The 26,979-nt window shown below is 45.0% G+C and overlaps 1 protein-coding gene across 4 annotated transcripts in view; it reads right to left on the bottom strand.

The window, feature by feature from the left end:
* TTC7B (tetratricopeptide repeat domain 7B) overlaps positions 1–26,979 on the bottom strand; it is a 216,069-nt gene that overhangs the window by 67,811 nt on the left and 121,279 nt on the right. For all 4 annotated transcript variants that reach the window (XM_037503711.2, XM_054691639.1, XM_054691628.1 and 1 more), the window contains 5 exons: positions 26,058–26,162; positions 24,343–24,460; positions 22,423–22,480; positions 15,783–15,855; positions 13,085–13,245 (listed from right to left, as the gene is read on the bottom strand). In XM_037503711.2, the coding sequence (XP_037359608.1) occupies positions 13,085–13,245; positions 15,783–15,855; positions 22,423–22,480; positions 24,343–24,460; positions 26,058–26,162 (515 nt within the window). The remainder of the gene's footprint in view (positions 1–13,084; positions 13,246–15,782; positions 15,856–22,422; positions 22,481–24,342; positions 24,461–26,057; positions 26,163–26,979) is intronic.

Raw genomic sequence — 26,979 nt, 5'->3', positions numbered from 1 at the left:
TTCTGTGAGAGGACGTCAGCTCATGGGCTGCCAGAGGAAACCCCTTGTCTATACATGCTTTGCAGAGACTGAAGCTGAGCACCTGGTTTCCTTCACAAACCCCATATGCACCCGCTGACACCCGCTCAGCCTGCCCAGACCAGCAGAGGAGGGTCTGAGAGTGCAGCTCTTCTCAGAGGTGCCAGTCTTCTCTGGGATCAGGCCCAGAGGAGCACAGCCAGGCCAGCTGGCTCGCTGGCACACTACTGTCTGGGAGTTGTTAGCCACTGAGGCAGTTCTAGAAATCTGACCATCTTTAAGGCCACGGTTGCTTGAGAAGGAGCAATGCGCAACGGGCTGGCGCGACTGGGAGCTCATCTGGCGTCCCAGGGTGGCCCCATGGTCACTGTGAAAGTCACCCCTGCCCTGGTCCCAGATCTGCTTGTTCCTGGGCAAGTGGGCCCACACTTAGTTAACAAGATGAAATATCAGGAGCAGGCGCCTGGCTCCACAGGGCTCACAGCCCCTCATCCCCGCAGGGAGGCTGCTGTGCATGGCGGGTGCCAGGGACAGTCCTCCGCTGTCTCTGAGGGTTCGGCCGCACCCCTTGGTATACTGGTCCTGCCTCCTCTTTATGACGGCCAGGAACTCCTGCTAGATCCCCTATCAGTTACATTTTGCTTCTCATTTCAGTCAAAGTGTCAACAATCTGGAATACTCCCCCATCCTTCTATCATTATTTTTAGAACAAACAAACAACTGACATATTTAGCTGGAATAAGTCACCTCAAGAAACCCCACTTTGGCTCATTTTTTGCTCCTGCATATTAACCTCAACTCCAGCTGGCATCCTGGAGCCAGCACATCTGCTGAGGTGACCCGGACAGGCCGACTAGGAACACTGGGAATGCAGGCCTCTGCCAGGGCCCTAGCCCCACATCTCACCCAGCGCAGCCACAGATCACAGGGTACCCAGGAGGATCAGGGCTATTTCCTGGGTGCTGACTGACCAGGAGATACCAGGGGCTGAGTCAGCAGGATGGGGTACCTGCCTGAGGTGTGGAAAACAAGCTGGTGAGCAAATGTCCTTAATACCTGTTCTAGAAATCAGACCAAATCTGACCCTGTGGCAGTACAGGTGTGAAGAGGAAATATAACGGGAAAATAGTCTCCCTGTTATACTGCTCTGGCCCTGAACAGACATAATCGATTCTCTCTGAACCACAAAGCCATCAGCCATTTCTAAAATGGTGGAGGGGGGAGCTGAAGACAAACTGACAGACCCACCACTTCTGAGCGGCAGTCAGAAGTGGACAGTCTCCTGTCTTTACGTCTGCCATGAGCTTCCATGGCCTGATCTTCCCATGTTCTCCATTGTAGCGAGGGGAGCACAGATGAAGAAATGAGACATTTGGGTCCATTAGTGAATAATGGAAAAATGTCAAAAGAATGGGAAGCCTGTCATCACCTAGACCCAGGAGGGCAGGGCGGGGGCAGATGTGGCATGGACTCAAAGGAAAGCATGCAGTTCTGCAACACAGAAAAGGTGCCTCACTCCCAGGTAGGGGGAACAGGAGAGAAGGAAACTGGACAGGGTGCAGGGAAGCTGTTCTTTGTGGGGGCAGGGGTGGAAGCACCTCTCTGAGATGGGGTGTTGAGTCCTGCTCCAGGGCACACTGGACTGTCTTACATCCCCCACATTCTCTGCCTTTACCCTTGTGTAGTCTCACTTGGCACCCCGAGAAGGGTCATATTTTATGTAGGTGGCAGTGCTTGTTTTGGTGGTGCTAGGGGAAATGGAGGCAGCCCCCACACCTAACAGGGGGCTCTACCCACTGCAGTTGTGTGGGATGGTGGCCACAGTGGAAAGGCCGAGGTCATCGTGCCGTAGGTCACAGAGTCAGTGATAGTGAGGGAGGGCCCTTCCTCAGCCTGGCTCTTCTGAACCGAGCACCATGTGGCAGAAAGCAGGGCCCTCTAGACATTAACTGAGGATACACTCCAGGGAGGGATTGTTTCTAGGTTGTCAATTGTCACCAGCTGGTTTCAGCTCAGGAGCCCCACAAGAATACTTAAGAGGTAAATTTGGAGAGTCTCTTCTACGTTCTCAGGTAGTTTTGTTTTGTTATTGGATGGGAAACTTTTATTACCTTAAAATACATTATCTTAAAACCATTACAAATGACCTGACATTCAGCTTCATGTGGCTTATTCGATGTATTCTCAGAGGTGGCTGGGGCCCCTGGCAGGTGCTCTACTGACCCACCTGCAGAGCAGACCACCATTTTACCATAAAGCAGAAGTGGCAGCGTAAGCACCAGAACAGCCCCTAGGAGACACACAAGCAGACATGCTCAGCTGTGACCCTTGACATCAGGCTATCTTTCCAGCAGGACCATTAGTTTAAACCATTCACTGAATAGACAGAGAGCTAGGGATCCAGGGGTGTCCAGGAACCCCCTCCCCCTATGTGAAGTCAGAAGAGGGTACTCAATGCTTTGAATTGTTGAATGAGATGTCTAGGAGAACTTGAGATCTTGTAAGAAAAACACCAAAATAAATAAATCCTCCGCCTGCCACCTTGGGGATGGATGGCTTCGGTGTGGCCTTGGTGTGGCCAGTTCCCCTCCTGCCCTAGCCTGACCTCTCCCAGCTGCCAGGTCTTCTGAAGAACGTCCTTCTCTGGCTGACCAGGGGATCTGAATGCCCTGAAGTCTTTATCTTCAGCATATTCAGAAATAACCAGCAAAAGGGAACACTCTAGAAAGAAAGCAAGAGATTCTTGTAAGGACTTTAGTGTGGGGGAAGAGCCTGTGCATGTCTAGTTCTGGAGAAGAGGTTGGGCTGGCACAGGTCCCAACCTGAGGACAAGGCTGCTCCCAGCCCAGGAGAAAGGAAGATCATCTCAGAAGCAGATCTGACTGCCACTATATTGCTCCTCCATTTCCTCTTTTCCAGTTCTTCTGTCCTTACCTCATAAACCTAATTGCCCATTCCTAAGCCAATTTTCATTCCTGTTTGGGGATTCTCCTTCTTTTGACAAGCATCTACATTTACTACAAGCAACAGGCCCAGCACCTGCTGAGAAGTGTGTGTAGAGGACATGCAGCACGTCCTTCCCAGAAGAGAGAAACCCAAGGGTGGAAGAACACTCATCATCCACTCTCAACTTTTCAAGAAAGCTGGAAGCCCCCCTGCATCACACAACAAAGAGAGATCAGAAAGTCGATTTTTTAAAAATTTGTGATAAAATATACCTAAAGTGAAAAGTACATTTTTAAGTGCATCGCTTGGGGGCATTAAGCGCACCCACACCACCGTGCGGGCATCACCACTATGCCCATCACCACCATGACACCATCACCACCGTCCCCCCATCACCACTACCCTCCCATCGCCACCGTCCCCCCATCACCACCGTGCCAGCATCACCACCATTCCCCCATTACCACTGTCCCCCCATTACCACCGACCATGTCACTGGCTTTTTCATTTTGCAAACCCAAAACTCTGTGCCGTGAACAGCTCCCCAGCCCCTGGTACCCACCGCTCTACTTTTTGTCTCTCTGGACTCCAGGACTCTCACCTACGTGCAATCATAGTAACTGGTCCTTTGGTGACTGGAGTATTTCATGTAGCATAACATCCTCAAGGTTCAGCCATGTGGCAGCGTATGTCAACATTTCCTTCCTTTCTGTGGCTGAATAATACTCCACTGCGTATAGCCATTCACTCACCAGTGGACACCTGGGTTGTCTCCACCTTATGGAATTATGCTACTATGGACATGAGTGTACAGTGTCTGAGTTTCTGCTTTCAATTCCTTTGAGTATTTGCCTAGAAACAGAATTGATGGATCATACAGTAATTTATTTTTAATGTTCTGAAGCTGTCATCCTATTTTTCATAGAAGCTGCACTACTTTACCTTCTCACCAGCACAGAATAAGGGTTCCAGTTTTTCTACATCATCACTAACACAAATAACTAAACTGTTACTTTGTTTCTCTTTAAAATAATAGCCATCCTGGGACTCCCTGGTGGCACAAGGGGTTAAGCACCACACCATGAAGCAATCTGCATCCTCTGCAGCACGAGTTTGATCCCTGGCCAGCCAGGGAGAAAACCACATGGCGAAGCAGACCTCTCCTTTCTCGCCCGCTGCTCCCCTCCGCAGTGTACTTCAGTCAATCTGCCTGTTCTGTTCCCCACTCTGTCTCTTGTGAATCCTCTCACCCCCCTACACCTTTGGCCTGTACCCCAGCTCTTGTATGCATATGGATATGAAGTGGTATCTCATCATGGTTTTTTTTTTTAAACACGTTTTTAAAAAGATTTATTTATGCGTACAAGAGCTGGGGTGTAGGTCAGAGGTGCAGTGGTGGTTGGGGGTGAGAGGATTTACCAGCGACAGAGTGGGTAGCAGAACAGGCAGATCTACTGAAAGACACTGCTGAGGGGAGCAGCAGGTGAGACAGGAGAAGTCTGCTGTGCCATGAGGGTCACCTCCCTGGCTGGGGATTGAACTCATGCTGCAGTGGCTGGTCATAGGTTGATAGTGCTGAGACTTAACCCCTTGTGCCACCAAGGAGGCCCCTCATTATGGTTTTGATCTGCATTTCACTAATGATTAGAGATGCTAAGAATATTTTCAGGTATTTATGGGCCATTTGAATATCTTCTCTGAAGAAATGTCTATTCAAATCCTTTACCCATTGTTTTTTTTTTTTTTTGGGGGGGGGGAGTATTTTTGTTGTGGAAAGTTGATTTTAAACAAACCACTATACCACTGAGTCAGTTCCACTTTGACCCATGGTATCTTCCAGCCTGCCTCTCCGTGGCCCTAGGCACAGGCATCTCTGGGCTGCCTTGCCTTACCCCTCCCACCCATCCCATGGCACCAATGGATCATTTCTCTAATTTAGTGACAGGAACAGCTTCTGTCCTTGTGGTCCAACTTTCTATCAAATGCAAATTTAATGGGCATGTCCACTGCTCTATCACCCTGCTCAGACATAAAAATAGCTCCCAACACCTGGCCTCTCAGTTTCACTACACTGAAACATCACTCAATATGACATTTCAGCCTCAACCGAGTTTCTCTGAAAGGGTGTCTATAAATGAGACAGTCTTACTTGCCAAGTAATGATTATTTTAAAAACAGATATATATTCAAATAAAGAAAGGTTTTCTAGTTTACGGATGTGATTAGCAGGGGAGACAGCAAAAAATCCTGCTCAACTGGCCTGTCAGTGCCCAGAGCAGAACTAATTTTTACCATGTTCATGGCAGCATCCACACCAGAACAGCCCGGAATGTGGCAGGAACTCAGTGTCTTGATGGTTAAGAGCACAGATGTCAGGGGCAGACTGCCTGCCTTTAAATGTCTCACCACCTGCTAGGCATAATCTTGCACAAATTACTTAACGTCAGTGTCTCAGTTTTCCTATCTGTAAAATGGAGGTGATAATACCACCCACCTTTGGTGGTCCTCAAATGATTAAACCTCTATTAAGTGCTGACTAGAGGGGGCCTGCAGGAAAGCAGCGAGTAAGTGATATGGCTGTTCTTGCCACCCAAGTGAAAGGATGCATGAGGGAAAGAATGTATATATGTTTGCTTCCTCCACACAGCTAGCGCCCAAGGTTAGAAAGAAATCGACAGTCTGACAGAGTCTGTTCTCCCAGGCACGGGAGCAGAAGCCGCCTGCAGGAGAGGTGGGGGCCTTTCCGGGTGGCAGTTTCAGAGTCTGCCAGGTGTCAGCATCACGGAGAAGACACACTTAGAAGTGCTGTCCAGCCCCCTCATGATCCCGCTGGCACTGGGAGGATCTGGAGAGGTTTCCAGAGTTATTTTCCTGGGCTTTGTGGTAACACTTGAGTGTTTCGTGGGTGTGCTATTGCTCTGAGAGCTTCTCTGAGAGCACAAAATAAGGGTCTATATCCTACTGAAATAGGAAATAATAAGATTCAGATCAAGGAAAGACCTTGCATTAGGCAAGTTGCACAGCCATAGCTTGTCTCAGGGCGAGAAACTGACCCTGGCAGTGGCGGCCCTTAGCAGCCAGGGTAAGGCTTGCCGACTTAGAAAACGACCGAGGGACACAAAGTTCTCATGGCCACTGTAAGTACAATGCTCTCTGATACATTTTCCAAAAACAAGGAGTTACAAATGGTCCGTTCTCACCCCAGTGTTTTATCGGCAAATGAACTTCTGTGGCAGAAACACATAGCTCCGGGGACCTGAGCCCAGCCTCTGTCATCAGCAGACACGACTGTGCCCAGTGTCATCTGGCACCTACTTCTTCGTTTTTGGGCCAGTGAGGAAAATTCCTAAGCAGAATGTATTAATTATTTAGGAAATTTCTGCAAAGCAATATTGCAAAAGAAGGGTGAGGTTTTATATCAAGGGCAGTAGACAGTGAATCTATCAGAAATTATGAACACCATTCAATATGAATGTGTATTTTGTTCAATATTATTTTAGGAAAAACTTAATGTGTCAGAGACTTAATACATAAACAGAAGACACTGATTTTTCATCCTTTGGCTTAGATGTTTAATACTTAAAGGGCTTTAAAAACTCTTCAACAGAAAAAGAAGGCAGTGTGGGAGGCACAATAAAAAGCTAAGACACATAGAAATGACAGCTGTAAATCCAACCATGTCATTAACTATAGTAAATGTGAATGGACCGAACAGTTGAGAGAAAAGGCAGAAATGATCAGGCTAAATCGAAAATGCAAGGTCCAACTATATGCTATCCATAGAGAAGAAATATTTGAAGAAACAAAAATGACTGGGAATTTTCTAGAAATGATAAACGATGTAAACAATACCAATTCACTGTTTAAAAAAGCCAAGCAATGCCTGAGCAGGCCCCACACTCAGCTGCATCGTGAAAACAAGGCCGCAGCAGGAGGAGAGGCAGCCAAGGGAAAAGACAGACGATGTTAAAATGAACTGAACTGAACCACAAAAGAAGCAAGACCACTGATGCTGTAGGAAATGCGAGCCTAGAATTATGGACCCAGTTTGAAAATCTTTTTAGAGTGAAGTCAAATTTTTTTTTTTAAAAGACCCATTCATTTATGCATACAAAAGCTGGGGTACAGGCCAGAGATGCGGGAGCGTGAGAGGATTCACCAGAGACAGAGTGGGGAGCAGAACAGGCAGATGTACTGAAATACATTGCTGAGGGGAGCAGCAGGTGAGACAGGAGAGGTCTGCTGTGCCATGTGGGTAGTTCCCAGGCCGGCTGGGGACCGAACTCATGCTGCAGAGGCCACGGGCAGTTGCACAGTGCTGTGCTCAGCTACCTGTGCCAACAGGGAGGCCCTCAAATGTAATTTTTAGACACAAACTGAGAAACAATGCCAGCAACAGATCCTCACTAAAATTTCTAACTAAACAATAACCAATAACAAAAGGAAGAAAACTTCCTTTCCAAATTAGTAAAGGAAAAGTATGTATGAAAAACATGACTAATCTTATAAAAGAGAGGATAAAATATAAAAAGAAGGCAGGACAAATACAAAACACAAATGAGATGTAGATGTTAATATAAATCTAACACAAATTACAGTAAGTAGAAATATTTACAGTAAGTGGAAATAAACTAATTCTCCAGATAAGATTGTTAGCCTGGATTAAAAAAAGATCAGCTACATATAATGAACACAAGAGTACACAAGAATATAAAAAGTTCAGAGAATGGACAAAAATATCCCAGGCACTAGCATGCACACCTCCATGCACACACACACACATACTTGTTTGTATGCATATATGTATATGTACAGATATAAGTGAAAATAAAAATGGATGTGAATGTGTAACAAACAAAATAATAGCATTTTAGGCAAAATTAATTATGTGACAATATATAATGATAAAGGGTTGAATTTACCAGGAAGATGTAGCAATTCTAAATTTATATGTACTTAATGGCAGTGTTTTAAACTATTTAAAGCAAACAAAATAAAGCTACAACCATGCAGTAAAATAGGACAATCTACCATCCTATTGATAGATTTCAACCATTGCTGCTCAATAATCGAGAGATTAAGTATGCAAAAATCAGTATGAATAAAGATCTGAACAGCATGTTAATAGCTTCACCTAATAAAACATGAAAATTTACACAAAAAGTGCAGAAAACATTCTTTTCACATACACATGAAAATATGTACAAGAAGTGACCACCTGCTGGGCATAAAACACATCTCAACAGATTTCAAATTTATACAAATTAAAGTCTCTGAACACAGCTCAATGATATTACAAGCCCATTAATAAAGTATAAGTTGAAAGAAACAATATATTTGTAAATTATAAAACACAGTTCTAAAATAACTAATGAGTTAAAAAAAGGAAATTAAAAATATTTAGACCTGCATGGTAACAAAAATTTCATATACTGAAACTCATGGTTTATAGCTAAAGCAGTACTAGCAGGAAAGTTTTAGTCTTAAAAGCTTATGTCAGAAAATATGACCAAAAAAAAAAAATCAATGCACTAAACATACAACTTAAAAGATTAAGCCAACCTTAAAGATTAAGAAGGAAAACTAAATTAAAAAAAAAACAAACTCAAAGAAAATAGAAGGAAATAATATAAGAACAGAAATTCATGAAAGAGAAAGTAAATCTATAGTTGAGTAAAATCTTCAGGAAAAAAATTATAAAAATTCAAAGAAAGTATTTTTATTTTTTTATTTTTGTTTTCTTAATTAATATTTTATATAATTCTTACATCATTTTTCATTTTTGCACAATGTATGCATTATCATTTTGGTTATATTCCCCATACAATTGCACCCCCCCCTTATTTTGACCCTAGTCCTTCCTTTCCCCTTCCCTTCCCCTGTGGTGTGTCTCTGGTTTATAGTTGCTTGTTGATTTTGATTTTTACTTTGTATTAATTAGTCTTTTTCCTGGTCCCTTATTTAGGTTTTCTAAATTCCTGCTATGAGTGAGACCATCCAGTATTTTTCTTTTTCTAAAGTATTTTTAAAGACCTAAGTAGTTAGGAAGATAGAGTGGCCATGGATTGGAAAACCCGCTGTTATAAAATATATAATCTGACCCCAAATGAGAAAGTAGATTAAAAGTAATCCCCATCAAAATCTCAACAGAATTTTTGTGGAACTTGATGGGTTGATTCAAGTATTTACGTGCACGCTTGAAGGCCCAAGAATAGACATGGTGCTCTGGAGAGGGGATGGGGAGGGGTCGCCGCACATGGATCAAAGCTGCAAGGAAGGAGAGTGGCTGACACACAGGTATGGCACACTGGCCAAGGGCACAGAAAGCTCAGAAACACCCCAAGCCCCACACCCCCACTTGTGTGGCCACTGGGTCATGACAAGGGGACACTCTGGAGTTGCAGGGAAGGGATCTTTTTGGTATACCCTGGTGCTAGGAAACTGAGTATTCTTATGGGAAAAAATTACACTGATCCCTCACACCACACATACATCAAACAACTAATTCCAGATGAACCCAGATGGATTCCAGATGGATTTAAGTGGGAAAGATGACACAAGAGAGCTTTGAGAACATAACTTAGGAACAATAATAAAGCTTTATAATAAAGTTATGTCATAATAATATAATAACAATGATAGTAACTTAGGAAACTACCTTCCTGATCCTGGGGAAGGGAACGAGTTCTTAAACTATAAACAAAAGGTACTATCCATACAGCAAAGGGCTGAACCATTCAACTACTCAAAGAACTTGGGTTCATTCAAAGACATCATTAAGAGAAAGCAAAGGCAAGTCACAGATTAGAAGATCTTTACTTGTAAAATCATGATCTACAAATAAATCTTACCAATTAGTGTGAAAAAAATACCCCCCTTAGGAGGTAGAGCTATATGACCAATGAACAATTGGAAAAATGTTTGACCTCATTAATAACAAGGGGCCACCTCTCAGACCCATAGTGCGCTACCAATAAGCAGCAGCCCTAGGGCCAAAGATTAGCGTGGCCACACTGAGTGCTGGTGCACAGAGCAAGGGGGGTCCTGGGTACCCTCAGGGGTGTAAACTGACCCAACTACTTTGGAAAACTGTTTGGAATTATTTGGTAAAGAAAGATGCATATATCTGGCGCCCAGTGATTTCACCCTGAGGTGCTCCCTAGAAAAATGTGTGCATGTGCACATGTGCTGTGCAAGAAACTCACAGCAACAGTGTTCACGCTAGCTGAAACTTAACACAACCCACATATCCATTTAGGGTTGAAGAGGAAAAAATCCTGGTATATTTATACAATAAAATACTACTCATCAGTGTAAATGAATACATTGCCACGGTGTGCGGCAGAGATGCTCGGAATAGGACATTAAGCAAGGAAAGCAAGCAGTGTGAGGATATATTTAATATGAGTCCACTGTTTAAGCATTTGAAAATGTGCAAAACTAGAACTTCTCATGATTTAGGAGTAAAAACTCTGTACAGAAGCATGAGAGAATGATCAACAGAGAATTCAGGATGGGGGTTAACCTGTGTTAAGAGTAAAAAGGGGGTGTGGGAGGGGCTCAGGATAGTCACAGGCAGTTTTAATGCTTCTTTTCTTAGCCTAGAAGTAGGGACTCACTCACACACACACACACACACACACACACACACGTATATATACGTTAGCTAGATTATTATTTTAAACACATTTAATAAATAGTCCTTGGCTTCTAATCAGTATTTACTAATAATTTGAAAAGACTGTAAAATATCCCATCTAAAAGCACTGTAGCAGTAGTAATAGTAATAATGTGAGTTTCTGCCAGTGACTGAGTGATCGCCTTGTACAAACGTCTTAAACATGCTAAGTCAGCTAGATGAGGACCAGATGCTCTCCTGTGTCACCAAACCTCACTGTCACCATGAAATGGTCAAAGCTGGGGTTTAAGTGCCTTGAATAAGTTCAGTAGGGGCCAAAAAAGTCTGCAGTTCTCGGCACCGGGCTAGGAGTCAAGCTAGATGGATTCTTGTTGGTTCAATTGTTCAGTGGTTCAACCAATGGACAGGCCTGACCCTGAAGCAGGGCGGGGGCATGGGGTAGGGGGTGAGGGACGTCTGCCTCCATCTAGCAGATACTGGCCCCACATCAACTATGTCCTCGGTCTGCAGTAGGTGTGGCTGAGGACACGAGGAACTCCCGGCATCCCCAGGCTTCCAGTCTACAGTTCTGCTGCAGACAAGCTTGTCACAAACACAGACACTACTGCATGGCAGTTGGGACCAGTGCCCACATCATCTTGTTTAGGTTGGTGGTGTTGAAATGTTTTGCCCAGGTTGGGAAGAAACGATAGGATCCACTGACTACATCTGGCTCCAACTTTGAATAAAGTATTCTTGGGAAGAAGTTTTCCATTACAAAGGAAGAAATACAAATATTTAAAAAGCAAACAAGTCATGGGCTGCTCTCAGACCTGCTGCCATATGCTTTGCTTTTTTGAGCTTACAGCTTAACATTAAAATAACAAGCTTGCATTCCTCAAATATCTCTCCGCTGCTGTCTTTACTTCTACTACTTGAAAAGGCTGTCAGCTGCTGTCACTTGGAGACAGTGCCATATTAGCCACCACTGTTTACTGCTTACCGTGTGGTGTGGCTATTAGTGCAATACGTCTTCTGGGGAAGGACACCCCTGGTTGTCTAGGGGGGAGTCACGTGCTAGGCTAAGGCCTCAAGAAGGTGTTGGGGTGAGATAGGGGGTGTCACTGTGTGAATATTGATGAAAGAGATGAATTCAATGGCATCGGACTGTACTGTACTGATGGGTAAAGAGCTGAAAATTTTCCAAAGTGCTTTAACCGCTTTAAGGTTCCATGGGCTAACCAGCTTTGGATAAAGTCCATAAATATGCCTGGCGTGTAGAAGAGCAGGTTTGAGATCTGCAAGAAGTAAAACACTGCAGCAAAGCTCTCTAATTCACTCTGCATAAACAGCTGAACCTACAAAAGAAAGTTCTAGTCAGAGGTTTCCTGGGCTATAACGATCTCAGATGGGGAGAAGAAAAGTGCCCTTTTCACTTAAAGACAAAGAAGTGTTTGTAATGGAAATGTGTGAACCAATTTCCCAAGAAGAGCTGCTGAAACGCACTGATTAAAACCAAAGTGAGGTGATGAGGCAGAGAAGTGAAGTGAAGCCGACCCACTTAGCATTTGTAACCGCACTTACTGCTGAAAGCCAGGAGAGCCAGCTGGGCCCGCCAGCATTCCTGCCCTTCACCCCACTGCCCCAGCTGCCCCCGCCCCATCACTGACCCCAACCCCTGCACAGCAGTATTTGCTCTGGCTGGTCGCTCGCTATGCCCAGACTCAGCTACTGCATAAGATGGTAATCCAGCAGCCAATGAGTACACAAACCAATGTCTTTCTCAGCAAGGCCCATATTACAGGTCTGGATTCAGGGACTCAAGAAAGGTGAAGGGGATGGTGGTTTATAATGACAAATCTTAGGTTATGTACAAATATTGACAGACTGATTCAAGTAATTGCATTTCCTAGAGACTAAAACCAAGGCACAGAGGTCAGTAGCTATCTCGGGTAAGGTTGCCTAACATATAATATTACCTGAAACTAGTGGAAGCAGGATAAACAAGATCTAAAGCAATGTTTGCCAAGTTTTATTCACTGGAATTTGTTTAAGATAACTTTTGCCATACCCTGTATTTCTGTATTAGTATTTATTTAATATTTCTCTTTAAGTTGACTTTAAAACAACTCATTTGAAAAAAAACTTAGTTCCACTCTGAGAAATAATTTCCATGAAGTCATATTTGGATATGCAGTTATAGTTTTTCTAATATACATTTAGAAATGTGTAACAATTAACATAAAATATTCAATCTGTAATCCAAATTATCTTATGTGCCCCCAGGGCACACACTGGGAAGAACAGATAAAGTATTTTAGCTTAGTACAGGGCCCTAACAGACTATGATTGTTTCTATGTATCATGGAAAAACAAGAAAATAGGGAATTTTGTACCAGGAGTCCATGAAGGACTTAAATTAGATAGATCGGAGGAAGGAAAGGGGAAGAAGTAAATTTAACAACTTCTGAGTAAGGGGAGGCAAAGGGGAGGATCACTCACATAAAATTTTCTGGATATTCACTCAGGGCCATGTCGATGATGTTGAGAGCATCGTGGTAATGCTTCTGCGCTGACAGCAGGAGGGCGAGCAGGTGCAGGGAGTTGGCGTCATCGCCTTGAAGTTGAAGAGCTTGGCGGACATACCCCAGAGCCTCTGGTATCTGGTTTAAAACAAAACCAAAAACAATTTTTTAAGCGTGCGCACACGCACACGCACACACACTCACACTCAGGGAACCACCATTTCAATAAGTCTCTCCGTAAGTATCGAGAGTAGTTTCACTTTTGCCATGCTCGTATTTTAAGTTGAGCTTTCAAGACTGTCACTGTCACAGCTACAACCCACAAGCATGAAGACAGACACCCTCTCCCAGTGGAGTGACAGGGCTCCCCTGTGTCACTACCAATGCCAAGTCTAAGTAAACACCATGTCAAAATCAACACTTTCTCTTTTTTTCCCAAAACTGATCTACTGCTGACTATGCCCAAGATAATTTCACTCTACATGGACACACATGCAGATTGCCAGGGGTTTTTAGCAGAGTTAAACTGTCTTAATGGAAGTGTCCTTGGCTTTTAAAGTATTGCTGAAATTAAGGTGTTAACAAATCATAAAATCTTTAATGGAGCTTTTCGAATACTTAGACACCTGTGATTCTTTTCAAGTTCCTTTGTCCTGGATTTCTAGTAGACATCAAGGAAATATGCAAACAAACAAAACCTCACACCTTTCCAAACTACAACCCCAAATAGCTCCGCAAGGAACAAACTGCCAGGCCACATACAAAGCCAATGTCTACAAATTCAAGTAGGGCTGGGTCTAACCTTAACCTTTAAATAGCAACAGTTGCTCAAGACTTTCTTGACAGCCACCAAGCACAAGGGCTGATACAATGCACACACAGTGAACAGTCTGGAGTCCACATGGGCTTGACAGTAACTGGGGAGAATTATTAGAACTTGAAGCTGGATTTTGAAAGAGCCTGAGACTGAAGCATTCTGACACAGCCGCTCCAGGGGCGCCTCCCTGTCTCCCTCCAACTCCAGTCCCTGTGTGGGCTCTTCTCGGCTCTCCTGCTTCTTCCCAAACACACCGTCCCCCCACTGCACAGGAGGACCCTGATTTCTGTCTTGCCCAAACCCTAGTTTTCCTCTCTGAAGTTCCATGTTTGGAGGATTTAGGTTATGCCTGCTATAACCATAGAATTGGACCATAGAATTGCGGCTCTCATGGCTGGGAGAGGGATCATCTGGCCTGACCTGTCACTGACAGGGAGGACACTGAATCCAGAGGTACAGTGGCCTGAGCCTGGACCTCAGGTATTGATGGTGAGAGAAGAGTGGCTTGAGACCTTCCAATTCCGCCCCTCTGGTCATCTGGGAAAGAAGCCCACATGGGCCTGGTGTCACACTGGGTGCCACGGGCTCTGTCTACTATCCTGTCCTCAGAGTGACCAGCACTCAAAATGGGTTTATGTGGAGGGTCAAGGGGTAGGGTGTGGTCATGGCATCAACTTGCAGGGATGACCAGAGCCACTGGGGACAGATACAGTACTCAAAATGATGTCCTTAAAAGAGAGCTGGCTCAGGGAGGCAAAGTGGGTCCCTTCATTCAGCGAGCATTAGTGGGTGCTTGACACTGTAGGCAGCGCTCCTGCAGCCAGGGTGCAGCAATGGTGATGACGGACGTGGGGCCCTGCCCTCAGGGAATCTGAGATCCAGTGAGAAAGACAGATACTGGATAAGAGAGCTGAGTAAACAGAGGGAGGCTTCCCAGAGGTGGTGAGAAACTTCTGGAGGAGGAGGGAGGCCAAATGGCTAATCACCAGCGACTGCTGTTGCTGCAGCAGCTCTCCCGGATGCAAGTCCAGCTGAGAGCCACCCCTTTCTGGGGAGAGCCCATTATGGAGGCAGGGTCTTGCTTTCCTCAGTTCCCTGGCTGCTATCCCCAGGCCTCCTGGAGCTCAGATGTACACTGTCACCCAGGCCAGCCAGGGGAAGGCATGTCTGGGGAACTGACCTCTGGTTTACCCTCCTGTCAGCACTCAGGAATGCACTGGGGTCACCACCAGCGTCTTGCACCTGGTGGGCTGGCAGGCATGTGGCCAGAGACTCCAGAACAGCTGGGAGGGCATGAGAATGGCAGAGGCAGCTTCTGGAAGCTCTGCCAGGAAGGTGAAGGACAGCAAAGCTTGCTCCGCTAGCAGGAATATGATTGAGTCTCCTGTTTTACGGGTTCCTCTCTTATCTATATTTTAAAGGAAGTGGTATTTTTCGCCTCTGCCTGCTGGTATCCTCCTGTCAGTCACCAGCACCTTGTGACAACCAGGCCCCAAGCAGGGCCTTAGTCCCCAGCATGCACCTCAGCATTGGGTTCTGTCATCAAGGGGAAAGGCTCCCTGATGACTCCTGGGTTTGGGGCACTGCTCCCCTGTTTCCACCTGGTCTACAAATCTGGGCCCTCTAGATTTGTGGATTTAGACTTAAAAGCAGAGGTGGCACAAATGTGTCTCCACAGCCGATGCTCAAACAGACCCAGACACCAGGGCTCACTGGGAGGGATCAGTATCCTCAGGAGGAGCCTGACTTCAAGTCAGCCTTGGGAGCAAGGGGGACCAGCTCCCACCTCAGCTGAGCGCCGAGGGAGCTATGTGAGAACAGGTGGGAGCCACACTCGGGGCCCACAAGAGACACTGACCTGTCTGGAGATGGCCAGCTGTAGAGCCAGGTAGAAAGCGGCTTGGTGATCCGTAGGTGACAAGCTGTGAGCCCTGAAAAAGGATTTATGGCTATTAGTATGGAGAGAGGTCGTTTTCACTTTCCCTATCAAATGAGTATCTAGTCTGCATTTTTCAACCAAGGTCACATTTTCTGTTTATTTAACATTTAGTTTAAGCGCTTCTCCTTAGTCCACTGAGAAGTGTGACGCGGCTTCTTCTGAGCCCTTCATAAGGTAAACATAGATGCGGTTTCCGTGTTTGTAGTAGTGTCTGAAGTGTCAGCCTGAGCCTGACCATCCTGGGCACCGAGGGGAAGCTACAGGTGAGGCCACAGGCCCTGAGGTTTGACCTCCCCTGCCAAAGCCTTCCCTGGGCTGAGCCGAAGGGGCTGAGTGTCTCGCTGGGAAGGGGAGGCCAGGAACACACTTGGCAAGGCAACAGCCTTGCCTTTGGCTAATGCGAGAGTTCTACAACCTTCAAAAAGAATCTCGCAGAGCTATAATTTAGAGCTGCATTCACATTTCTGGATTTCAGAGAAATCACAGGAAAGTCAAAGACCTAACATTACTCGTAAAATGAGGTTTTGGTTTTTGATGAATGAAAGGGAGAAGAGAAAGCTTTGCAGCATTTTGCTGGTTCTACTAAATTCTGTCAGTTGGCTAATTCAGTCCACGTAGCTGTGATGTGCCAGGCTCTGGGGCAGACTGCCCCCTAATTGATGGCAAACGTGGTCATTCTTGCTATCGTGTGGAAGTCAAGTGTATTTCACCAAGAACAACTCAAAATGTGAGTATAAATGAGACATAATTCTGTGTTAAACAGTCTGGTGGGAAGAGAAAAACAAACTTACTTACTTTACAAGGCACTGCAGAGCAGACTAATTCCCAAGGGGACCCAGCTAGTAAAGAAGCCCTCATTCTGTTCTGTGAACCTGTGATTAAAGGAGGATTTTCTACTAGCAAAAAACCTTTCAAGATTAAAAAAGAAAGCCAAGTTCTTGTGGACTCAAGTGTGGCAAAACATGCCAAGGATGGCTTTCCACAGTAAGAAGGCCTTTGTGGAACTGCCTGTCTGCTCTGAGGAAAAAGGGCTTAGACGTCTCGGAGGTGTTTGCCATCCTGAAAAATGCTGAGTTTGGGCAAACGTGGAAGCTCACATCCAGGACTGGCTGGCAGGATGCTGGGGTAGTCTCTGTCTTTGATAAATCTTTTATTTATTATTTTATTTATACAAGCACTGGGCACAGTCAGAAGCGCGGGAGGGTGAGAGAATTCACCAGAGCCAGAGCAGAGAGTAGAACAGGCAGAGTGACGAAGTACACTGCTGAGGGGAGCAGTGGGCGGCAGGAGAGGTCTGAGCGCCATGTGGGACCCTCGCCCGGCAGCCGGGGATCGAACTGGCGCTGCAGAGGCTGCGGGCAGCTTCACAACCTGGCGCTCAACCACTGCACCACCGGGGAAGTCCTGTCTTTGATAAATGTTAAGAGCAAAGCATTTAGACTCCTAGCCCTAAACTCAGCTGAGGCTGAGTGTTTTGCCTGTATTGCCCTTTTAAATGTCCTATTTCCACCACAGGCCTACCCAGCATACTCCAGTTTTTAATATTTTGCAGGCAAGGGGTTCCCATGAATTTGTACATCAATGGATTTCACCCCCCACCCCTGACCTTTGTCATTCATAAAAAGTGAGATTGGATTGTCTCTCAATATTCAGGGAAAATGAAGATAAAATTAATTCTGAAGCTTTATTTACTTCATCTCATCTTCTTTCACAGTTAATAAAGCTAGAGTTCTACAACCTTCCAAAAGAATCTCTCAGAGCTATAATTTAGAGCTGTAATTTTCTCAGCCCCGTTTAGATTCTTCACAAATGAAGTCAAAGCAAATAATGGATGCCTCTGCCCAACACCAGCCAAGTGGCGAGGGGCAGTGGCCTGGTGGAGAAGGCGGTTCTGGACAAAGGCCTCCTCCTGGCCTCACTCAGTGATTGTCAGCTGTCAGCCCCGGGGCTGGGAGAGAAACTGAACAGCAGTGCTAGAAATCTCCGTGTTTCCTGGGTGCATTAGGAAAACATCTGAAGGATGGTCCCCCTGGCTAGTGATGGACAGGCAAGTGCCAAATTTTTCATGAGGCCCAACATTAACATACATATTTTAAAAACTCTTCTTTCAATAATTTGGCTAATGAGTTAAACTGACCACTTTACCCTCTGAAAGAAAAAGGAAATAAGGAGAATGACCAATGAAACAAGAAGTGTATGCACTGATCTTACAGAGACCCTAGAAAATGTTGTGCAGAGCAATCTTAGCCCTTGACTTCCTACACCAAAGGCATTCTGGGGGCCCCAAAAAGTCACCAAGCCATGCAGGTAAGAGGAAGGACATTAGTGATCTTGCAAAACCGCAAGGCTGCAAAACCCTGCAGATGAATTTAAAGACTACAGTAATCCCACTCCCGTATAGTGAGCACCTGGGGAGGCTGCTAAGAGAAATCCAGAGATCCAAAAAGTCACACAGGTACCCTCACACAGTACTTCCCTTGTCAAAGAACTTCCACGTGCATTAATTCAATTTCTCTTCCATACGGAAATAATTGACTGCAGACTGCCCGTCTATCCATCGACCCACTTATCCACTCACCCAATTATCCATCCATCCATCCATCCATCCATCCATCCATCCATCCATCCATCCATCCATCAATCCATCCATCAATATTATGCACTAACAGCTGTGATGCCAGGCCCTGTGCCAGCCTCTGGGGAGACTGCAGATAAATAATACAAGTGTCTTTCCTTGAGGAGAAACTCCCTCCCACAGAGAAGGAGCCCCAAAGTGATCCTCACACAGTACAGTGGGAGCAGTGTCCTGAGAGCTGCTCATGAAGAGCAGGGGATGGGCCTACCAGATTACCTGGCTAGAGCCCACAATGCCTTGAGTGCTCTCCTAGACTCAACTCCAACATCTTCTAGAGCTGAACCAAGAATGCAGAGAAGACTTATTAATTTGACTCTGGTCCACGAGACCTTGTAATGACAGTAACTATAAGTTATGAAGCATCCACCATTGAAGCATCCTATCCAGGAACATCCAGGAAAAGAGGCAGAGCCAAAAGGGAGATTCTAAGGATTGTTCTCGACCATATCTTATCTATTTAGCCCATTTTCCTTGATGTTCCCTTCAGTCCTGATTACTGTGAACCTGGGATTAGTGTGTTAAAAAGTTAAGAAAAAAATGTACAAACTTGGTAAAATTTTACATAATTTCTACTACATTACACATATAGAATAACTAACTTTCCCCAGTATTTTCTGGTCTTAGCACTGAAAGTGCCATGTTCTGGGAAATTACTCAGTTCCAGACAAACTGGATAAGTCACTCTATACACATAAAAGATACCACATTCACATGTGAACTCAGGCTAGGTGGTAGAGGGGAAACTCATTGACAGACACAAGGTCTCCATGCCACCTCTCCCTCATGGAACAGCCCAGATTTCTGCAGGCCAGGGGTCAAGTCACTGAAACATCTCCCAACTGTCTGCAGGCTTGTTCTCCGTAGCAGGGAGAGCCCAGAGAAGCAGCCACTCAGAACAATCCAGCATCTTCAGAAAGCTTTGCAAACAACACTACCTTTTTCTTCACTGTACCTTGGCTCAGGCAAATGCACTAGCTTAGCTGCTTGGGCTGTGTGTGTACAAACCGTAAGGGTCTTGACATCAAATGCAGTCAGGCAACTGGGACGCCTTGAAAAAAATCACCTTATTGAGTCTTCTATGGAGCAAATCTTTCTGAATTCCCACTCCAGTCATAACTAGGAGTTAATTCCCACAAGCTATATTTGCAGTCCCACCCCTTTTTAAGTTACAGTGCTTTCTTTTTAAACAAAAAAGCAAAAAATGACATAAACAGAATTGCAAGGAGATTTAAAATATATAGTAAAAAAAAAGCACTTCTTATCCAAGTGGCTTTTGAATAGCCACTGACATAAAAGTTACACATCCCTTTCATGTAAAATCTTTCCCCTATAGATTTTTGTTAAGTCTGCAATGCACTAGGATAGTCCTACTTAATGTGCACTTGAAAAAAGGAACAATGTTATTCCTTTGGAAGACAGTCTTTATTTCACATAAATACTAATTTTGCTTAGTCTTCCTAGAAGAAATAATACTTCACAAAATCTCTTTGGATTAAAACCTAATAAGCAAAAAAAAAAAAGAGTGAAAAGAAATCAGGCCAATGAATGGCTGTTACATAACTTGGAGTCAGGCATGCCGGTGGCTGATTTAAGAAAATTGAAACAGATGCAATGACCATTTCTTAGGCATCCATGTGTGGGTCTTACAAACTAGGACTGAAGGATTTAAAGCTCCAAATCATTTGAAATAGAAATGCTTTCCATACTCTGTGCTGAAGAACATCAACAAACGCTTAGCAGAGAGACCTGTTTGCAGATGTCAACTGGTGCTTGAAGTCATTCACCAGCCTGGGTCTGGCAGAGTGAAGCAGCTATTGCAAGCCCGCTAGGAAGTGGGGAAAAACAAGATGAAAGAGTTTGAGACTAACTGAAAAGAAGTGATAATGACTGCATAAAAAAGGAACATGTCCACTGTGCCTAGGGACAGGCAGCCCTAGGCCGAAAGACAGAAATCTATCAGAGGTTATTAGGTACTAAGGGGGTCCTCATGAAACTTGGATAGTAACTAAAGACAGTTCCAAACAATGAATGTAACTCACACATGTTCAAGGTGACAGGATCAATACAAAGTCTAAATCTGACATTGTCAGGTTATACTTTCAGGCAACCACTTATTTTAGTGACTTCTTATATTGCAATATGAATAAAGCTCGGATAGATGGTAACGTAGCACAGGGCCCCCTCCCCCCACCCCCACTTTGATTATGAATCCATTCCACAGACACAGTAAGGTAATGAGGAGAGTGTAATGTGAACCCAGTAATACATTGATAGTGCATGATTTGCTCTATGGTAACAAAATTCGAAAATGTTGGCACATAACAAGCCTCATATAAGACTTTGATTTATACAATAAAACAATAAAAACACTGAATTTTCTTTATATCAATATTAAAAAGATAAAAGTAAAAATAATAAATTGGAAAAGGCTATTTCAAAACCACTCAGAGTTTGCTAACGGAGAGGGTGGGCAAAACCAGGTTCTTGTATCAGTTTACTAATTTCTACACCATCATGCTTTTTTATAATTTCCTTTCTATTTTTTTTTAAGATTTATTTATTTATGAATACAAGAGCTGGGTACAGGCCAGAGATGTGGGGGGGTGAGAGGATTCACCAGAGACAGAGTAGGGAACAGAACAGGCAGACTGACTGAAGTACACTGCTGAGGGGAGCAGCGGGCAAGTCAGGAGAAGTCTGCTGTGCCATGTGGGTTACTCTTGCTACCTGGCTGGCTGGGGATTGAACTCGTGCTGCAGAGGCTGTGGATTGCTTCATAGTGCAGTGCTTAACCCATTGCGCCACCAGGGAGGCCCTTTCCTCTCAATTTAATTGAAATTTTCTCTTTAACACACTTTAGGACCCTTGGTTACAGTATAGTATAGCATTTTTATGCAATTCAACAATTACCACTTGGATAACAGGATACACAGAGACTAAAAAACAAAACACTTCTATACTAAAAAAAAACAACAGTGGACCCATGTGACAAAAGATCGTTAACCCTATAAATAAGCCAAGATTGGTTCATGTGTTATCCGTTATCCACATGCCCCACCCACAAATGTACAACCCACATTGCCTGGTTGGCGGCAATCATCATATGAATATTAAATAATAGAGCAATCTGTATTTTAATAGGAAGGACTCGTTGTAGAATGATTGGGCGGCATAGTGAGTTGATCAGAGGGCAGGATCTGCTATCCCAGGAAAGCTGACTTAGTGAGGAGACCTCCATCTGACCTGACCTCATCAGCTATGTGATCAGGCTTGTCTTCACCCTGCATCTCGGTCCCTCACCTACAGCGGGCACTGCCTGTTATGTCTCTACCTTTCTGGTGTGGGGGGAGGCACCCGTGAAAGGAGGGATGTGGACGGGTTCTGTGACACTCAAGCGCTCTCTGATGAAGGCATCCTCCTAATTTCATGACAAGCACAAAGAAAAGACAAACACAGGTATTGTGGAGCATGGTGGGGGTGGAGGGGCCTGGCTGTCTGAACACATTATTTCAAGAGTGTCCTAAAATCTGCCCTTTTCATTTCTTAATGTAAAAATCTGTGGTTTGACATGTAAAAAAAAAAAAAAAAAAGGCTAGAAAAGAATGATCCCTTTTCCAGATGATGACAAATGCCTTTAATAAAACCAATCATCTCCCAGACATACAAAGGAGCTCTCTTCCTAGAGCCAAAGTCGCTGCACCAGGGGTGAGTAAAGTGTGTCTAGAGGGTTAACAGATGCAGGGTGCAGTGACAAGGCCACAGGTGATGCAGCCAGTTGTGATGGTGTGTGCTCCGCGCTTGGGACGAGAGACTCCCAGGGATAAACACTGTTTACATAATCTTTATAAATATCTCTTCCTTTTATACTTATCATACTTTGGTGTCATTATGTACAGCCGAGTGAAAAGATGAACTCCCACTCACCTCTGAAATGCAAGAAGCGCCTTTCTTTGTAGGACCTCCTGCATCCCTCGCAAAGAAGCTAAGAAAGGGGTTCAATTAGTCAGTGGCACTGGGAGATCAGGAAATTTTTGACAAATAACAAAACTCATCACAAAAACTATTCATTCAGAGTGGATTCAAAGCTGAAATTTCTGGCGCGATATGCTCGGTCCTGTCCCAGCGCTGCCCCATGGTCAGAACTGTGGGATGGCACCAGGGGAGAGAGCCACCTGGCTGGTCACTCTTGGTGCCCCCAGGGACAGGTGGCTGTCTTTGAAAGACCAGCTGGAAACTCCAGCGAGGAGCACATCTGGTTTTTCAAGAGTAGGCATTTAACTCTTGGTGAAGATTGGGTCTACCAGGTGGTTTGGAAGAGATCCCAGCACTGATGGTATGAATTCAACAGCCCTCAGAGTTCCTTCTGGAGCTATATCCCTGAGCCACGAGCACTTGCTTGATGCCACAAAAGGCCAGTCTATTAACACCAGGCATGGCTAGGACCTTTAACACCGTGATATGAATACAAGGGAGGGACAGACGCGGCAAAGCCAACATGGACACTGGAGTCAGCTCCAGCATGTGAGGCCATAATGCTGAGTCAACATGGCCTCTGTGGCAGCATGTGAGGAACGGTGCCCTTGGGGTCTGCTGCCGGAACTACATAGGTACTTTCTGTTGGGCCAACAGACTGCCCTAGAGAAGGGTGTTTAAGGTTGGGACTGCAGGGGCCTTATCCAATGACAGTGGCAGATCCCTTCCTGAGTGGCACTGAGCCTGGAGGAAGGCTGTCCTGGGGATCGGGTTGTGCCCAGGACACTTGCTTCGTGGGAAACTCAGAGGTGACCCAACAGAGCCATAAATACAAGATGAGACCCAGCAGAGTTCAGTGACTCTCCCAAAGTTATAAGACTTAGGAGGGGTAGAGTACAAATTAAGAATTTGTATGGATAATACAATTCAGTGAAAGTTTACTGTTGTTGAAACAATGTGCTGGGTATTGCCAATATATTGTGTGTATGGAAAAAATTGGGAAAAAATCTATTACTGAAAATTAACTTTTATGCAAAACTGCTCCAGAGTCTGTGGTATTTTAGGGCCAAGGCAAAAAAGATTTGGGTAATTTGTAATACCATGAAGAGAGGACTGTGCAAGTCAGGCTGGTGTTTTCTCTTAAGAGAGCATGTAGAGGGCTCCCCAGTTGGCCAGGGGGGTCAGTCTCCTGAGTTGAGGAGTCATTACAGGGATATTTGACCTGATGCTAATTCATGAAAATATACATTCATTTTGAGATTTGTTTTCGTGTTATATTTAAAAACAAAATATTAAGATGATAGTAATAAGAGTTCAGAAAAACAATTTACCAATTTACATTTTCTGTTAACATATAATCAGAAATTTCATTAAGTGTGAAAAACATACATCAATGAAATTTGCTAACAAAATAGAGTAATAAGATATGTGAATGGAGAAGAGGAGGGTCATGATTGGTCAAGAGAAACCTCTAGAGTGGATGATCCTGAACTCTTCTGTATCCCTGCTAAGACCCAATACCCCTTCACAGGGACAGCCCAGGCCAGGTACTGTGGCAGAGGCAGGCACAGGCTGGGTTAGGTGAACAGCCTCTCAAGGTCTTGCTCACCTGGCATCTCATGCAGAGACACTGCACCCCCAGTAGGGAACCCCACACACTGTAACTGGGAGGAGGCCTGGGAACCCTGGCTCCTGTCCTCTGTCCCTCCCCTCCCACTCGCCAACCAGCCCCCACAAAAGGAACAGCAGTAGTGGGGCCCCGGGGACACATGCCCAAAAGAACAACCCAATTTGTGGGCCCTCCTTAGGGAGCAGGGCATGGACCAGGCAGCCCAGCCCTGGCCTACTCCATGGGGGAGGGGCTCCGCTCACCGTCCGTGGCCTGCAGACTGTACGTGAGCCCCAGAGCTAAGTAGCCTTTGGCTTTGAACTCGGACGTTTTCTCTCCTGCGTCAACCACAGTTTTGGCAAACTTCTCAGCTTCTTCCAACTGAAAAACCAGACAAGTTAAAACAACAACAACATGCAGAATTTCTAACATGAGTTCCCATGAGCATCTGCTGCCAGAAATGGATTTCTGATGAGTCACTGTGAAAATAATGGCCAGATCTTCCAATTCCACTCTGGTGATTCTGTTCCCTTTGTAAGAGCCTTTCAGACAGTCCTCAGCATCCAACCTGGCTGTTTCTCTGTAACGTTTCCTTATTACTTCTTGTCCTACTTTCTAGAGTCACCTTCATCCTTGGAGGGGTTGGTGGGGCTGGTGGGGTTCTATCTTTTCATCTTTACTTTTTACTGATTGGTTCAGTAATTAGGTTGTGGTAGGTATTCAGAAGCTGAAACTACATATGTATGTAAATCATAAAATCCTTGAAATGTTGCGTGTTTGGATATTTCCATTTTTTTTTTTTAATGACATAAAGAATCCATTTAGGCTTGGATCCTCTTTTCCCACAGCTGTGAAAAATTTTGAAACCCAATTCACATACAATTCATAGCACATGGACCCAGCCTCAATGGCGCCAATGAAAAAGGGGCGCCTGGAACCTAGGCCCACAGTGAGGCCCCCACACCACTCGCCACTGCAGAACTAAGACTGGTCCCTCCAGAGTGGGGCCAATGTGGGTGCTGCTGGAACTAGAGATAGTACCTGGAAGTGCATTATATTCGGCCTTTATGGTGTTTGGAAATTTCAGCAAAATTGAGGAAAATATATTCAGAAAAGATTTTAATCTCATTTAAAAAAGTTTTGTTTTGAGGTGTGAGTGGCCTGTGCTGAGGGAAGGAGCAGGAAGCTGGCATTTGCAGACCTGGGGTCTTTCTACCCCCAGGTTTGAAGCAAACTTAACAGAAGTAGGGGCCATTCTTCAGAAAGAAGTAGGCTTCCTTCTGTCCTGCTGCATGGGATAAATGGAAGAAAACAAGCAGCAAGGACCAAGGATAAAAAAACTTAGCAAAGCACCTCAGTCTCTGGAGCAAATTCTTCTAGTCATTAATCTTGAGAAGTTAAAGAAAAAGCACAACTCCACTGCACATGGCAATCATCTCTACCACCATCTCAGCAACTAGTCTGAGTTTTCTATTTTCTACTCTGATGGTATATTTTTGAGGTGCTAGACCTGTTACAAATCAGGCTATTCCCAAATTCAAATATGAACATGACTAGTTGAAGAAGAAGTTCTGGGTGAAGGAAGAGAAAAGGAGAAAGTTGGGTTTACACATGAGCTAAGGGAGAGAGGGATTCTTAGCTTTATAGGAAAACTCAGTTTGGCTAAGAGGGTATCATTTGTTAAATATACCTTTCCTGTCCTACAGATCTTGCATAAAGCAAGATACATGTGAACACGAATTCTGAGTTTGCCCTTTCACAGCTACTTTGAAGCACATTCCCTGAAGGATAGAGAACCCCATCACCTAGTGAACTCAATCGCAAACTGATTACTCCCAGCCCGTGGCACTGGCCAAGGGCCTGGGGCTGTGAACAGCCTGGTTTCTTTGGAGCTGAGGCTCGGTTGTCATTTTCTCCCTCTGTCTGGATGTGAAGCAGGTTGGCAGCGCTGCCGTGAGTGGGCGCCGGCCCCACTCACCCAGTGCAGGGAGCCCATGCACAGCTTGGCAGCCAGGAGCGGGATGGTGGCGTCGTCGGGCCTCAGGCGGATGCACTCCTTCAGCACCTTCACAGCACGAGCTGACTGGGGGAGGAGAGTATGTCTGTGAAACTCAAAATGCTGACGGACCCAGACATTAAAGCCTCCTAAGAGGATCTTTGCTTAGGGTGCCTTCTTAAGAGTTTCACCAACTTTGAATCCAACCCACCCTGGGGCCTGGGAATGGGGAAACCCATCTCGCGTGAAGGTGGGGTAAGAGGTGATGAAAAAAAGTAGAAATGCTTCCCCGGAGTCACCTCATCTTGGCCACTTTCTGGGTAGCCATTGCAAAGGCGGGAAAAAATATATCAAGACACTGGTATCTAAGGTTACTATAAAAATCAGCCTGTCTAATTGAAAACAAACCCAACAAAGTTGTTTCAACTTAGGCTAAATAATCTCACCTCTCAGACCTGCCAAGTGCTGGATGGCAGGTTCACTAACTAGATGGCCAGCATCACCAAGAACACAAGGGCTCTTGCCTCTCCTAAGGTGGCTGCTCTACACACTGTATGGGTGTTACCTCACTTACCTGAGTGCAGTTCTATGAAACGGACATGGAAGCTGAGCACCCAGGTGGCTGGCCTGGGTCACACAGGTGGGAGGGCGGCCTGGCCTCTGTTGCACAGCGTGAACTTTCAACCCGCTCTGCCTACCACGATATGGCTGACAGACCTGGAAGCTCTCCTGCTCCAGGACTAAGTTCCTACACTCAAAGGAGTGAGAGGGCAGAGCTGTAGGTAGAGCCACATCTTCCCAGGAGGAAGCTGCAGTGGCTAGGAAGAGGTAGATCTTTCCAAATGTTTCCTTTCAGTGTTTCTTCTGTGCTCCCAAATAATTAAGTTTGGTTGCTCATTTACAC

The sequence above is a fragment of the Talpa occidentalis genome, unplaced genomic scaffold (genome assembly GCF_014898055.3).
Source record: "Talpa occidentalis isolate TD23 unplaced genomic scaffold, MPIMG_talOcc4v2.1 talOcc4.11, whole genome shotgun sequence".
Taxonomy (NCBI): domain Eukaryota; kingdom Metazoa; phylum Chordata; class Mammalia; order Eulipotyphla; family Talpidae; genus Talpa; species Talpa occidentalis.
The sequence above is the reverse complement of the archived record's forward strand: the minus strand, read 5'-3'. Positions and strand labels throughout refer to the sequence as shown.